A 16950-nucleotide genomic window follows, 5' to 3' on the forward strand; every position below is an offset into this window, starting at 1 on the left:
GTTTTAGAACTTTGTCTCTAAACACTTTGACTTCCCCTTTGAAAAATATCTGTTTAAGTTTGGGCTTTGTGAATGACTCTTGCTGAGAGTGTGAATGTTGGGTGGATCAGGGACCCAGATCTCAACTTCACTCTGAATCATTGGTGTCTTTGTTACCAGATACGATCTGCTTTTCTCTGCCTAATGATAGTTGGTTTGCTCCCTTGGATCTCTGGTTTCTGTTGTCAACACTGTATTTTAAAATGTGCTTTCATGGTAGCAGAATTCAATGAGTTTCCAGCTTTGTGCCACCTTTGAGGAGGATAAATCAGGTTTTGCTTTGCATATGTGGAAGTAAGAAGTTTATTGGCATCATTCCCTGACAAATCTATTTTTGTGATTAAGGCAATAAATATAACAGAAGGGTTTGTGTGTTCGCTCGTATCCTCACATGTACCACTATGCATAAACACTGTTATTTTGTATGGATGAATAAATAAGAGGAACAGTTGTTTCCCTTAGGCTTGAACTTACATTGAAGTTTTAGGAGATAATGATTTAGTGCAGCAAGGAGCTAGGAGGTGTTGCCACAGAGTTTCAGGAGGAGAGGGATACAAAGGTGTAATCCATTCAGATTTTATGGATTGTGAAGATTTGTATTTTTTTAGTGGATTCCATTCATTAGTGTTAGACAAGTAAACATATGGAATGTTGATGTGCTATACCGGTAATCTTCATGGATGTTAGAGATCTAGGATGTTTTTCGCCTTTCACTGTATGAACTGACCTCCAGAACTTTGCCGTGGAGTCTCAGCTCTTGTACATGAAGAGCATACACTTTTCTGGACACCATACATTACTGTTATTTTTCTCTCTTCTAATCAGATATCCAAACATAATCTAAAAATACCATGACAGGACATGTAGGTTTGTCAGTTCCAGTCACTTTAATAGATGTTTTCAACTTCAGTCTCCCAATTTTTTTTTCAGACTCATGGCAGGGAATGTAATTTTCTGTTTGTGTTTTGGGGTGAAGGTACATTCCATTTCAAAAATATGCCAGTCACATGAGTTATTTCCCTCATTTAAAACATCCCCACAAAAGGAGATAGGTTACCCAGGGTGCGTATTTCGTGAGTGTATGCTTCTCTCTGTATCAATCTGTCCATCTCTCTGTAACATTTCCCATGAACCCATCTGTGGATTTGGAATCTTGATCTTTCCAGAAAGGATTATGGTCATGTCCATAGAAGCTGCAATGAGATTTACATCTCTTGGGAAGGGACAAGCTCCCAGCGCTGGATCCCAGAGCCACTGTTCCTGTTGGAGCTAAGCCACATGGCTAAGGGCCAGTCCCTTAACCTTTGATTTAGCTCCTTTTGCCCCCGTCCTTTCATCTGTAAAATGGTGCTTGTAATGTGGATCTAGTTTCAGAAGACTGCTCTTTATTTTAATTAATTAAAGATTGTTACAATGGTGAAATTCAATGGACTCTACAAATGTTAATATTGGTGCCATTCATGGGTGGCTGTTAGCTGGGTAGCAGGTAACTCGCACCTAGAAGCTCTTACCTGCTCTAGGCCCCAGTTCAGGTTTGGCTAAGATTCTGTTCTTCCACCAGGCTTCCCAGTGGAGGTCTCCAGCACAGTGACCAAGAGGAAAATGGGAAACAATTGCAGAAACCTATGAGGTTAACATGGGTATTTAGGCACAAAGGCACAGGGCCTGACACATTTTAATTAAATATGAACACTATTGTGTTCTGGTTTGTACACATCTTGAGTTCTCTTATTGGGTTTTATGCCAGCTTGTAAAGTTCTTACCTCTTTTTGGTTTTTGTTTGTTTTTATTTTTTTTTTAGACAGCATCTTGCTCTCACCCAGGCTGGAGTGCAGTGGTGCGATCTCAGCTCACTGCAACCTCCATCTCCTGGGTTCAAGCCATTCTTACGCCTCAGCTTCCCGAGTAGCTGGCACTACAGGTGCACCACATTTTGTATTTTTAGTAGAGATGGGGTTTTGTCATGTTGGCCAGACTGGTCTCAAACTCCTGGCCTCAAATGATCTGCCCACCTGAGCCTCCCAAAATGCTGGGATTACAGGTGTGAGAGGCCGCACCCAGCCATATCTCTCTCTCTTTGAATGTTAAGCAATCTATGGAATTTCAGCATTTAAGTCTTAGTTGAGGCCTTTCTGAGTCTACAGAGAGGATGACTAATACTGTGTTACCCATCTGATCAGAATTTTCTAATTGCTTTTCATCTCACTCAGTGAAGAACAAAGCTTTTACAGTGACCTGCAAAGTTTTCCAGGATTTGCCACCCCCAAGTCCATTACGTCTCTGATTTTTCCTGATACTTGCCCCTTGCTCTCTGGGCTCCAGGTACACTGGCATTACCAGCATGCCACACAGGTACTTACCCCAAGGTGTTTGTACCTGCTGTTTCCTCTGCCTGTAGCTCTCTTCCCAGATGTCCTCATGGCTTGTCAAGACATGCTTTCTCCATGAGCCTTCCTAGACCAGCAGTCTAAAGCTACAGACCTTTCCTCTATACTCCCCAACCCTTTCATGCTGGCTGTTTCACCATACCGCCATCTATTTTCTTTGCTTATAAAACCCGACCTACTCCAAAAGAATGTACGCTTCTCTAAATCGGGAAACTGGAGGAGTCTGTCTTGTTCACCAGTATATCTCCAGCACGTAAAGCAGTCCCTGACACACAGTGGGTGCTAAAAAATTGTTGGTAATTGAAAAATAGATGTTACCGTTTTGGCCTCTGTGCTGGGTCACCTTGCACGTTCTTCCTTGGGTGGAAAGTCCCAAAGCAATGTCTCCATGGCTTGCTTGACTTTGGGACAATGCTGGCTTAAAGGTGATAGGTTGGGTGGTTGAAGGAAATGTCACCAACAACAGGAACCAGCATTTGCAGCACTTGCTGACACCAGGCTGGCATACACATGTGCAACTTTTACACCTCCTCTATTTACCCTCTGGCACCTTTTTCTAGATGTGAGAACTAATCAATAAATCAATGATAATGAATATGAAAGCATTTTTATGAACTATAAAATGCTTTGCAAATGTTAATTACATTGGACTTTAGAATGAATTGTTATGTAATTCAAAATAGTTAAGTAATTTTCCAGGAAGAAAGGCTTTCTGAGTCAGCTTCTCTGCACGTCTTTTTATATGTGAATGCTGCTCTTCCCCATCTGCGCCCTATGGACTGGGACCAAGAATACAGCTACGAGCTGAAGCCTAAACTGTCCAGGATGAGATAGGTGAAAGCTAATCAGTTAACGCCTGGGTCTAAGGAATGTGTTTTCCCTGTGCATAAGACTTCTCAAATCCCAGGTAGCTGAGACAGTGTAGTGCAAATAAAATGCAGGTTGGCCTGTTTAATCTCTAAATAACTAATTTTGGAAAACTTAGGCAGCTTACAGCAAAAGTATCATTCTTGTTGGGTTCTAGTAATTCCCATGACCCAGATTAGTTTATTTACCAATAGAAAAGCTTAGGGATTTTATACTGTTGGTGAACATGGATGAACCTGAGTCTTGTTTGCTTTCAAATTATCCTTGTAAAAATAATCAGGTTCTTCTTTGCCCCATGATCTCCTTAAGGTTAGGCCATATAGAAAAGAAGAGAAGCAAATGAGATAAAATGGCAGGATATATATATTGTCTCTCTCTCTCTCTCTCTCTTTCTTTCTCTCTCTTTCTCTTTCTCTATCTCTATCTCTATCTCTATCTCTATCTCTGTCTCTATCTCTGCCTCATACTAGAGCATTTAAGAACAGTAGCTCTGAAACCAGACTGCAGACTTTTTGGTCTCAAATTCTAGATGTGTGACCCTAGACAGATTTCTGAATTTGTCTGAGCCCCAGCCTCTCCATTTGGGATAGTAATGGAATTTCCCTCCTCGGGTTACTTTAAAGATCACATGAGGTAATTGATGGAGTGGTTATCCCTGGCTCACAGTAAGTGCTCAGTTCATGTTAGTTGTGTTACTGTTGATGGAAATCCTAGTAATAATCAAAGACAGGCAGGAAGTAAAGGAATTTCAGAAATGGATAAAGAAAAGGAGAGATAGGAGACACCGTCTTAGAGAGCTATTAAATGTACTGAAAGGATCCTAGTATAGTAGTGTGAGCTCATGCTGTATTATACAATGCATATTAGATAATGCATGTAATAATTATTAGAGCTTGTAAATATTTTTTGGCTGCTATACCTTCCAGATTGACCAGGAAGAGACGCCTAGTGCATGATATGCTGTCTGTGTCAGGATGAGCTGCTGTAGCCAACCACGCCCCCCACTGCCCCCAGCTTGGCAAAGGCTCTAAGACAGCATGACATGTTTAACCCAGGCACCTAGTGCAGCTGAGCCTTGACACACTTAGAAGAAGGTGGCCTCCCAAAGCATCCACGTGTTCTTTTGTTTTCCATTCAACACATGATATGCAAACTCCTAGGCACTGGCATGTGGCAGTGAGAGAGGCTGATGACATCCCTGTCCTCTTGGAGCTCTGCTAAGTAGGGGAGACAGAAAATGTCAATTCCATGAATGGTAGTGATATATTTATAATTCAATAAGTACCAGGAAAGAGAATTGAAGAATTAGAATTATAGTAAGGGACCTGACCTAGAGTGAGGTGTCCAGAAAGACCACTTTGAGGAAAAGTGGCAAGGAGGACAGAGCCAAGTCAAGAGAGAGAGGGACTACAGAGTGGCCCAGGAATGGGGATCAGCATTAGGAAGGAAGGAACTGAGGCCTAAAGAGAATTTTAGCTCAGAGTTGGAAGAGTACAGGGACTGGGTAGAGGAGGGCCTTGAGAGGTCAGCTGGATCCTGTAGGTCCTTTGCCAAGGATTTTCTTTAAAAAAATATATTTTTGTTGTTATTGTAAAGTACATATAATGTAAACTCTACTACCTTGACTATTTTTAAGTATACAGTTCAGTGGTGGTGTACAATCACCAACACCATCCATCTCCATAACTAATCTTGTAAAACTGCAACTCTGTATCCATTAAACAAAAGCTCCTGATTCCCCTTTCATCCAGCCCCTGGCAACCACCATTCTACTTTTCAACTCTGTGCATTTGACTACTCTAAGTACCTCATATCAGTAGAATCACACAACATTTGTCTGTCTGTGACTGACTTATTTCACCTAACGCAATATTCCCCAAGATTCATCCATGTCATAGTATATGCTAGAATTTCCTTCCTCTTTAAGGCTGAATAATATTCTGTTGTTTGTATGTAACACATTTTGCTTATCCATTCATCCATCAATAGACATTTGGGTTCTTCTGCATTTTAACTATTGTGAATAATACTGCAATAAAAATGGGTGTATAAATACTTCTTTGAGACCCCACTTTCAATTATTTTACGCATATACCCTGAAGTGAAATTGCTGGATCATACGGTAATTGAGTCTAATTTTTTGAGGAGCTACCATACTGGATGCTAAAGAGTTTCAAGTTGAAATTTAGAACAGTCAGAAGCCTTTGGTAGATTTTAAATAGGGAATGGAGTTGAATTAGAGAAGACTAGTGGAAATAGAGCTAGTTACACACTCAGATTTTAGAATACCTCTGCATTAGATTGCAAGCGATATGCAAAGAGGTATCTTGTCTTTTTAAAAATTTCCCCAAATCCCTTTTCCTTTTCTCTAAACCATTTTCAATACCAAGTGGGCCTCTGTTAGTGGGGGTTAAAGTGGGCCTAAGTAATACTGAGCTGTAGTTAACATCTCAGCAGCTTTGTTTACCCATCTGAAATGTAGCCAGCAGAGAACACTTTGCTAGTTATTCACAGAGCTTTGACATCCTTGAATGAAAGCAGTTCAGCCTGGATGAATACATGTATGGCCATAATTATCTCCTTTTTGGACTACAGAACCCATTTGGGCTATTTTTCCCTCTTTTTTTTTTCTTTTAATTTCTCCTCTCTCAATCTTACAGTGCTCACTCTTTCATTATTAGGAACCAGCTCTGACTGTGCCAGCCAGCTATAAATGGAATGCCATCATATTTGAGAGTAGTTCATCATTTTCATAATTTTGTCAAGTGTCCACTGTAAGAAGGAGGAAGAAACAGTGTTTAGTCCAGTATCACTCCCATAGGCATAAGTGCTCTCCTTCTCTTCTTTGTTTTTACTTCTTCCAATTTAGTGATCTGTGAAGTGAATGAGGGAGAGGCCCACTTTTTCCTATTATAACCACGGATTTTTTCCCCTACAGTGACTTCATTTTGGGTTGAATTTTCTGAGGAAGAAGAATGCCTTTTTAGCTTAGGTTGGACTTGCCCTGGTGGTGTGGGAGCAGGAGAAAGCTGGGGTTGGGAGTATGGACTCTGCAGACTTCATTCCCCTCCTGGCTTTGCCCTTCATTAGCTGTGTAACCTCGAGTCAATTACTTACCTTCTCAGGGCTTCTCTTTCCTCATTTGTAAAGTGGTAATGATAGTGGTACCTGCCTGCCTCAGACGGTTCTCCCGTTAGGAGGCACTGTGTAGAGGTACCCACCGTGAGCACTCAATTAATTATTCTAAGCTTCCTGTCTGGCTGCTCACTAGATAACCATTCCCCGGAAGATGTTAAATGTGGTTGGTGAGCCAGGCCTCAGTCAGTACACAGAGCAATTTATCTGACACCCTCATTCTGGTGCCACCACTGGGGCAGTCCAGCAACCTGTGTCCATGGCCCTGACGGGTGTTCTTGACAGAGGCCTCCTCAGTGCTGTTTGCAGCAGTCCTGCCTCACCGAGTCCGGGTAGTATCCAGGCAACACAGAGTCTGACTTGGTAGAAAACACGCAGTGAGTGGCGGTGGGGATTCCCTCCACCATCCCCTGTTATATACTAAGGATGGAGTTGAGGCTGGTGAAAAGAACCAAATTAACAACCCTGGAAACCAAACTTGTCTGGTTAGCCACAAAACAGTGTTGTTCCAGCAGCTTCATTTCCAGCTAATCCTCTTCAGCCCTAGAGCTTGGAGCTTCCCTGAGAGGGTAGTAGAGAGGAGGGTGATATTGACTGCAGCTTAGGTACCCACCCACTTACCTATAATATTTTCAGAATTGGTCATCTCAGGCCTACCCCAGCACCTGCCTGTGTTCTGCAGAAGATGCACTCTAAGGTCATGATCCAGTCCCTAGTCCTAAGGTATTTGTGAACAGGGGAGCAGCTGGTGTAGAAATGTCCCATGGGATTGACCATGACATATCTCTCAGAGGAGAGAGCTCGGTTTGGCCTCCAGTGGTCAGTGGAGTGCTCAGAACTGTTCTTTGGAGGGTGGTGGGCTTTATATGGTGGGGGAGAACTTGCCAGGCAGGCTAGGGGCATGATGTTGTTGGTGTCATGAAGGGAGAGTGAGTTTGGTGGCTTTGCTTTGGCTCCATGTGAGGCTTTCAGCCTGTTGTACCGGAAGTGCTTATAGGGAAGTGATAGAAAATAAGTACAATGGCCAGGTGTAGTGGCTCACGCCTGTAGTCCCAACACTTGGGAGGCCGAGGCGGGTGGATCACCTGAGGTCAGGAGTTCGAGACCAGCCTGGCCAATATGATGAAACTCCGTCTCTGCTAAAAATACAAAAGTTAGCAAGGTGTGGTGGTACGCACCTGTAATCCCAGCTACTCTGGAGGCTGAGGTAGGAGAATTGCTTGAACCTGGGAGGCGGAGGTTGTAGTGAGCTGAGATCACGGCATTGCGCTCCAGCATGGGCAACAAGAGTGAAACTTCATCTCAAACAACAACAACAACAAAAGAAAGAAAAGAAGCACTGTTATGATTTCAGGTTTTCTATAGATTCAAAGTATTTCGTAATTTTTTTTTTACACAAAAGAATGAAAAGAGGAGAAATACAAATAGGTAGGGTATAGAAGTCTTTGAAATATAAGTGAAGATGCAACCTCTTGCCCCAAGCAGAAGCAGGCCACTAGGGGTTCCTGGACAGGATACCAAGTGAAACTACCAACTAACAATGTGGCTTTAAATTGGCACTTGCTGCTGCTGCTACCACTTTCGTCAGAACTACCTCGACAGCCACCATGACAAGAGCAGATGTCATTTATTAAGTCATTATTTCATGCCAAGGGATTTACTTGCAGAATCATACTTAATCAGCCTTTCAAGTTTACAAGCTACAAGCTACGTATTATTGCCCCAGTTTTATATGTGAGGGAACAGGGTTAGAGAGGCCAGGTGACTTGCCTGCTGCCATCCAGCTGGTAATGTCCGTCTGACTCCAACTACTGTGCTATGATCTCCCTTAGCTTTATTGTCCAGACTTGCAAATTGGAGAGAATGTTTGCACTTTATACCTATATAGCAGTGTTTCTCAAATAGTAGTTCATGGCATATAAGTGGCTCATGAAAACAATGTATTGGATAAACATAGAATCGAATAGGATAGGATAGGAATAGAAAATATCAGAATGTGTCATACTTACTATGCCTGAAAACTTTTGTTTCTGATATGGTGTAGGGGTGTGTGCCTGTCTGTTTATGTATGTGTGTATTGCTTGGTAAAATATACTTCCTACCTTGGGTCATTGTCAGAAAGTTTGAGCGCTACTGTTGTAGAGTTATTATGTAGGTCAGATAAACATAAAAAGTTGTAGAACTTTTTTAAAAAGTCTAAAACGCTCTGTAAGCCTAAGTTCCTGTTAAATATTGGATGCTGAAGCAAACAAGTAAGGGATGGTGAGTAAGTGGGATGGGCTGTTGCTCCACCCCTCCAACCCATGGCACACTGCAAATCTGTCACTACATTGTATCCAGTGGAGCCAGTACTCCTCTTTGATATTTTTCAACACAGCACTCTAGGCCTCAAGATGAAACTTATCTGCAACTCCTACAATAAGCTTATGTATTGTTGGAATACTTTAGGACCAGTCTGGTGTTTTAAAGTACTACTTAGCACTTATAGAGCTCTGGCTCTTGTTTAAACTCTAGGAAAACAGATGTGATCCCTTTGACAACCTGGGGGTCTCTGCCTTACAAGCCCCACAAGGGTTGGCTACTGTCTATGCCCGTCATAATGCTCCCTCTGCCACCGTCCTCACCACCATCTTTATCTGGAAGCGATTTACCTCCTTCTGCCTCTCAAAGGATATCAGACCAAAACAGCATCTCCATCTATTTCCCCTTAAAGCAAAGGTGGCAAGAGTCCCCTCTGCCAAGGCCATGTCCATGGAACATGCTCTTTCCTCATTGATTCCAGTTCATGTGGGAACTGCCTGGAACATGGGGTACATATACCTCCCCACCCCCAACAACTGCCCTAAAGTCATGCCCCTCAGGAGATCCACTGCTTCTCAGTGGATGCAGCCATTCTGATGATCACAGAAGAAATTGGGTCTCTCCCAAGTGAATGTCACATGCAAAACTTTTTCTCTGCAGCATCCAGAGGAAGCCTATAGAATTGGCAGTTCTTTCAAAAGACATTATAGCCCGTGGACGTAGGTATCTGAAAGGCATGCGTCACAGACTCCTTCACTGCAGTGTGAAGTGTACAAGAAACTTCCCTGTGTAGATTTTAAGTCAAGACTCAACATGACATTCTGAGCCGTGTGAGGAGGAACTCAGACAGCTCAATTTAAAAAAACAGCAGGTTCTCTGTGTTTTATAGACCTTGCTAATGAACGAGTCCCGTGGCCCCTGCTGGACCGGCTCCCCAGTGCTCTGCCAGCCTGTTTCTCACACATCTGTAAATTCATCCAGCTATAATGGATGGCTGGTGCCTGCAGAGGCTGAGGTCTAGGCCTTTCTGTCCGGGATACATAGAGATCTCAAGCCATTAATAATTCATTCTGGAGTAATGAACATAGCTGTACCAAGTTGTGAGCAGTAATAATCAAGTGACAGATCAATTTATTACTTCAGTGTGCCGAAAGATAATGGTCATTAATAATGAAAGGTGTAACTACGCCCTCCCCCCCAAAAAAAGTTTCCTAAGACTTGGATCAATGTGTCTTTTAAGTTCTAAAATAACATGGATCATTAAAAGGGAAATGAATTATGCTGGGTAACCTCAAGCTTATTTATATTCAGAGTTGCTAATCCAGAATTACAATATCTTTTTTCCAAATGCCTTTGGGCACTGGGGCCTGCAAATCAGAGTAATTATTACTCATTAATTAAGTCTAAGAAGTGGAACTAGCTCGATACTTTAAAAAGGGAGGTTGGGGGATAGTTGAGATACATTCCCCAAAAATCATCAACAATAATTTGAAGTTTAATGAGTAAGTAGCTGGGTTGGGAATAATTGTTTTAGGCCTACTCAGAAACTCCCCTCATCTTTTAATGCCTCAGTGAATGCTCATTATGCATCTCCTGTGCCAAGCAGTGTGCTCAGCACTGGTGCTAACAAATGAGATACCATACTTCCTCTTCTCAGGCCTTGGTAGGGATGACAACACTGTGTAATAAATGCAGGAACAGGCCAACACGTCTGCCTTTTTTGGGAATAGAAGATTGGAGAAAGGTGAGAGGAAGGTACAGAAAGGAATGGGCCATTTGAGCTGAGCCTTGCATATTCGCAGTTTGCCAAGCAAAGAAAGCAGCAAAAGAACATTCCAGGCAGAGGAATGATATGGACAAAGGCAGAGAGGTATGGAAGTGGAATGAGAGTGAAAAGTGGATTAGTATGATAATTACCACATATCCCATGCATTATCACATTTAATCTGTACAACATTCACATGAAGTAGGTATGTTATTCACCTAACCTCTTCTTTTTTTTAAAGATGAGGAACCCAAAGCTTAGAAATATTGAGTCACTCTGCCCAGGGACCAAGAGCTGGGAAGTGGCACAGGAAGGCTTAGCGGTGATTTGAGGAAAGGTATGCTGTTTTATAAGAGTTCAGACTTTGTGTTAAAAATAGTCGGGTAGGCCAGGCACAGTGGCTCATGCCTACAATCCCAGCACTTGGGGAGGCCAAGCTGGGAGGGTCACTTGAGACTAGGAGTTCAAGACCAGCCTAGGCAACATAGCAAGACTCTGTCTCTACAGAAAAATTTAAAAACTATCCAGGTGTGGTGGTGGTAGCTACTCAGGAGGCTGAGGCAGGAAGACCTCTTGAGCCCAGGAGTGTGAGGGTGCAGTGAACTATGATCATGCCACTGCACTCCAGCCTGGATGACAGAGAAAGGCCTTGTTTGTTTAAAAAAAAAAAAAGAAGAAGAAGAAGAAGAAGAAAGAAAGAAAAACAGTGGGGCCCATGACAGGTTTACAGTCATCATTATCAGAACAATTAAACAATAAAAGCATTGCTAACCATTCACATATGCCATGCTGTTGTGTTCTCGCCAGGGGAGTTTTAGGTGGAGCTGCTGATAGCAGGGAGGATAAAGCTGAAGTTAGAGGTTCTTGGGTCAGGAACCCTAGTTAGGAGGCTGTTGCTTTAGTCAGATGTAGTGTGGAGAAGCCTGACAGGGAAAAATGATTATCATCCAAACCATGTTATTTTTATACTGGTCTACAATTTGAAGGTACTTTCATAAAAAAAAATAGCTTGTTGATTCACTTGCACACGGGACTTTTGTGACAAGAGGGTAAGTTTAATGACTTAGCTCTTTTGGGAGGGGAAGTATAAGGACTTAGAATTCCCTTCCCACACAGAGGAGCTGATGTTGAAAGTAGTGATGTTAAAAGCAGCTTGTAAATATACATACTTGCCGACTGACTGATGCACAGAACCAAAGTTTCTCCCCCTTGCCAGGTCAAAATTTGACTATCTGTGTTAACTTCGTCAGACTGGAAATGTGATGTGATTCTGGGTAGAATGGAAAACATAAGTAAAACCAGGAGACTCGGCAAGAACTAAGAAAATGTTTATAAAATATTCTTTATGTGGACCAGAAACAGGCCACTCTGCCTGCTGCAGGTGTTGCTTAGCAATCAAAAAGCAAATCCTCTTTCTAACTGGGCTGTGCCACAGTTAAAGTTTCATAAACCTAACCATGCTCTGCCCACCTTTAGAGGAGAAAGTTAAACTCTTAGCCCTAAAAAAATTATCGAAAAATACACATCTGCTAATAAAATTGGTTGATACAGTATTTCAATAAAGACTCAGTTTAAAAACCAGCACTTAAGGCAGTATAATCTCTTTTCTTCCTTAAAAAAAAAAAAAAAATGTATACCAGAGAAACAGTGAGAAACACTGCAGGCATTTATAGAATTGTGTGAAAAAGTACTCCATATAAATAGCACTAAATGCTAGGGAGGTAGGTCTGTGCAAACTGCCTATCTCTACCCAATTTGTCTCTAGTTTCAAGTTAGTAATGAATAGCTTCCTTCTTGTAACAGGTGATTTAGGAAAGTTCTTGATATTTTCTCAACAAAACCGAATGGCATTAACTTTTAACTTATTTGTTGCCAGTAGATGATTTATATGTTTTTATACATGGGGCCAGCAAGTGAACAATTGAGTTTTATTGCTGTGTCCTGGTGGCCTGCGTATGGTGTTCAGATACATCTTTTGAGTAGTTGTTTATTCAAAAATATGCCTATGTCTTTAGCAAATTACTCAGACCTAGCAACTGTTGACCCTGTGTGTTTGTTAGACTTTGAGTATGTGACAATATAAACACAGCCATATAGATGAATATACACTAGTGCATTTTTATTTCTGTTTATGCCACATTTCACTTAATGTGCATCACATTTCACTTAATGTGAGCCTCATGTTTAATCTGATCAGCCTTTAATACTTTAAATCTAAAGTGCAGAATTTCCTTACTTGGTTTTAAATATCCAGATCTGCCCGTTTAAAAAATTATGTCTATTTTGTGCTTATGTTTGCAAATGTATTAAAGCCATCAAGAGGTTTTCCATTTGCCATGGAGAAAAATGCAAATGATTGCAGTTTAAGCAGCTGCCAAGTACATAAATTGTAATTAAGAGGGATTAGCAGTTACCTGGACTTGCAAAACAGGGATTCAGATGTTCAAAGATTAGTAATTTGGCAGATAGTTGCTTTGGTTGGTTGGTTGTTCTAGGCAAAATGGAAATGATAAAGAGTGTCATATCCTGAAATAGCAAATTAACCTGGATGCTGAAGATTTCTGAAATGTGGTAGATTTTCTGACTCCTGTGGCATCTGATGATGTCCCAAGTTCTGGCTCCTACAGATGAGGAGTCTGTAGATAGGAAGATAGGAAGGGTACAGGGAGGTTGGTATCTCTGTGTACACAATTTCTCTCACTAGTACCTTTTCTTTTCCTTCCTTCCAGTGTTGCTAACAACCACAAGCAGAATTTGATGACGGTGGCAAACCTTGGCGTAGTGTTTGGACCCACTCTGCTGAGGCCTCAGGAAGAAACAGTAGCAGCCATCATGGACATCAAATTTCAGAACATTGTCATTGAGATCCTAATCGAAAACCATGAAAAGGTAATATGTAATTGATCACTTGCAGTGAAGAATGTACTTGGGGGGAAGCTGCATTGGAATTGACCTTCAGAGTTGACTCAGATTTGCATTGCCATCGCTCTTACACTGTCACGATGATGAAGTTGCTGGTGCTGGTAGTGATGGTGGTGATGGTGGTGATGATAACGTAAGGGTGGTGGTAAAGGTGTCAACCGTGGTAGTTACGACGACAACAGCAGTGGTTATGGTGGCAGCAGTGGTGGGTAAAATTGATTGAGCATTCTGTGCCAGGAACTGTGTTAAATACTTTATATATATATTGTTATTTTATCCTCACAACAATTCAATGAAGGAAGTACTCTTATGAGCCTCGTTTTGGAAACACCTTTTGCCCATTTCTTACTTGATTGTTTTCTTATGAATTTTATGAGTTTTTTAAATTTAGGGATATTGAACTTTCTTCACTTGTGTTGCAAATATTTTTACCTATAGTTTGCCTTTCAATTTTATAAATGGGGTTGTATTTTTTATACAGTTTGTGTGCGTGTGTTTTTATGGTCTGTCTTTTCTTTTGGGGAATTGGGGTTCCTAGTCTTTCTGTTGAAGGTTTTCCTCATCCCCCAATTTGAAGAATGTTCATGCAGTGCTGCCCTTATGAAACTGGGGAGGGGACATAAAGCTTCAGTCCTCTGACCCACTTCATTGCTCTTACGCACACATCCCTATGAAGCTTCTCAGAACTTGTGCAGGGTTCCCTAAAGCACCATTTGGCAGCAACAAATCTGGATCCTAATAAAAAATGCTGTTCCTCTTAAATAAAAACTTTGCCTAGAATGGCAAATTAATCATGCACAGTAACTCCAGAATCTGACCATGCCTCACCACCTACACTGATAATGTTGTAAGCCACCACTACCTCTTGTCTGACTATTTACAAGAGCCTCCTAATTTGTTTCTTCTACCCTTGGCCTGTCAATTCTGGTATCAGTCACCAGAATGAGACTTTTTAAAATGTTAAGTCAGATAGTATCAGTTGTCTGCTAAGAACCATCCAGTGGCTTCCCATTTCATACATTCGCCCACATAGTCTCTGTCCTCTTACTGTTACTAACTGATCTCATCTCCTGCATCTCTTCTATAGCCATCTTGTTTCTGCCTTGCCGTTTCTTGGATACCTCAGGCACATTCTTACATCAGGCCTTCGCAGTTGCTATTCCCAGTGGCTGGAACACTGTTCTTCTGTAAAACCACATGGCATATTTCCTCACTTCCTTCAAGTGTACTAAGTGAATCCTACCTGGATCTCTCTGTTTGAAATTACAATCCCAACCTCCACCATTCCCTTTTCCTTTTATTCCATGCTGTCTATTTTCATATATCAAAAGACAAAATCACAACAAGTTTAAAGATATTAGCTGACTTTTATTTGAGATTCTAGAATTGGGCAGTACCTCGTTCTGTAAAATAGAATGAGTGTTCCAGTAAGCCGAGCAGAGGAGGTTGGCTTTATAGACAGAAAAGGGCTAAAGAAGAGAACAAAAAGCAGATTAATTGTTTTAAAGTTACTTTCCTTGTAAAAGTTAAAGCAGAGGGGACTTCCTTATGTGCTGACTAAAACTGGCCTGCCTGGGGATTTGCCTGTTATCTCTCCCCTCATTTATTGGAAGGTCAGACAAACAACTTATTTTTGGTCTGACGGCGAGAACTTCAGCAGGAGTGACTGCATTTTGGTTTGGTCTCTTGAGCCTAGGGCAGGAGCTCAGTCCAAACCAATGGCCTCCTGTAAATTTTATTTAATACATGGGACTTCACAAATTATAGAGTATATAATAAAATTTTCTTAATGATTAGATCCATTGGCTTTCTGACCTCTCCAAGCATGTGTGCTTCAGGAAAGCAGGGACGTTGTGTTTTGTTCCTCGGTAGACACTAGTACATTGGTTTTGGGTGAATATGGCAGCCAACCTCCAACATGGCTCCCAGCGATTCTGTCCACCAGTCTTCATTCCCTTGTGTAGCCCCCTCCACCTCTGAATAGAGCTAGCCTATGTGATCAATAGAATATTGCCAAAGCCACGGTATATGACTTCTGAGAACAGTACATGTACGTTACTCTGGGAAGGTCGTCCTTCATATTCATAGGGTTTGCTGTCTTTGTGAAAGCAACTGGAATAAGCCATCTTGACTCCTTTTTCAGTGTAGCTTCAGGCCTAGCCCAGTATAAAGCAAAGAAATATTCCCTCAGTCTTTTTTGGAAGTCTATGGTGTTCACCTCACAGCAATTCTAAGCATCCATGGCTATGCTCTGGCCTCTGGCTTTCTGGCGATAATACTTTGTATAAACTCCCTGCCAATAGAACTTAACTTTAGCCATCAAATCCAGAGCAATTTTATGTCCTCAGAAGGATGTTGTCAGAGACTTACTCTTTAAAATCCACAGTGTTGGCCAGGCACGATGGTTCACACCCGTAATCCCAGTGTTTTGGGAGGCTAAGGTGGGAGGATCATTTGAGGCCAAGAGTTTGAGACCAGCCTGGGCAAAATAGCAAGACCTCCATCTCTACAAAAAATAAAAATGAAAAATCAGCTGGATGTGGTGGCACATGCCTATAGCCCTAGCTATGGGAGGTTGAGGTGGGAGAATCACTTAAGCTCAGGAGTTCAAGGTTACAGTGAGCTACGATTGCACCACTGCACTCCAGCCTGGGTGACAATGAGATCCTGCATCTAAAATAAATAAATAAAATGTTTTAAAACATAAAAATTCATAGTACGTAAGGTCTTCATTAATATTTACCAAGCATTTCCTTAGACTTGGCTTTAATTTTGTATAATAGAAACATACACAGACACAGACACACACACACACACACACAGACACACACACACACACACACACACACACAGATGTCTAGGGGTGACTATTCTTCTGTCTAGTCTTTAGTGTCAGAAGTTAGACAAAATCCTGAAACCCCACTTGAAGAAATGCTTTCCAGCAGCACCTTTTCATATGAAACAAGCTTGCTTGAAACAAGCCCCACTGCAGGGCTGAAGTATATATCCCCCTTAGCGACTGGCATAGTATTCTCTCATGTTAACATTTTATATAAGGTACTTTGTGCTTCGGAATAATCATTAGGAGGGCTCTAGGAATAAATGGAGCATGGTGCTGAAAAGAAGGTGTGGAAACCCAGGCATCTAGCCATTGGAGCCACTCCATTGACAGAGAGATGGAGAGAGCCATAAGATGCCTGTTTTAATTTTCTATTGCTATGTAGCAAATCATCTCCAAACCTAGTGACTTAAAATAGCAATTATTTTATTACTCTCAATTCTGTGAGTCAGAAATTTGGGAAGGGCTCATGTGTGCCCCTTGTGGTATCAGCTGGGGTGGTTTGACTGGGACTGGAGGGTCCAAGGTGTCCTCACTCCACACAGCTGGGACTTTGGTACTAGCTGTGGACCAGAATGCCTTGATTCTCCTCCACAAGACCCCTCTGTCTCCAGGTGCTGTCCCATCATTCAGGAGTCCAGCTCCAACTTCCAAGAGAGTAAACACAGAAACAGCAAGTGCTGTTAAGGCTTAGG

General features: G+C 41.8%; 1 protein-coding gene across 19 annotated transcripts in view; it reads left to right on the forward strand.

The window, feature by feature from the left end:
* The window catches only part of ARHGAP26 (Rho GTPase activating protein 26), a 519008-nt gene that overhangs the window by 391787 nt on the left and 110271 nt on the right, over positions 1-16950 (forward strand). For all 19 annotated transcript variants that reach the window (XR_002522958.2, XR_004184011.1, XR_004184012.1 and 16 more), the window contains one exon: positions 13224-13383. Coding sequence is in view for 13 of the 19 variants with exons in the window: in XM_031666806.1 (XP_031522666.1) it covers positions 13224-13383 (160 nt within the window). In the remaining 6 variants the exon portion in view is untranslated. The remainder of the gene's footprint in view (positions 1-13223; positions 13384-16950) is intronic.

Source organism: Papio anubis, chromosome 5 (assembly GCF_008728515.1).
Source record: "Papio anubis isolate 15944 chromosome 5, Panubis1.0, whole genome shotgun sequence".
Taxonomy (NCBI): Eukaryota; Metazoa; Chordata; class Mammalia; order Primates; family Cercopithecidae; genus Papio; species Papio anubis.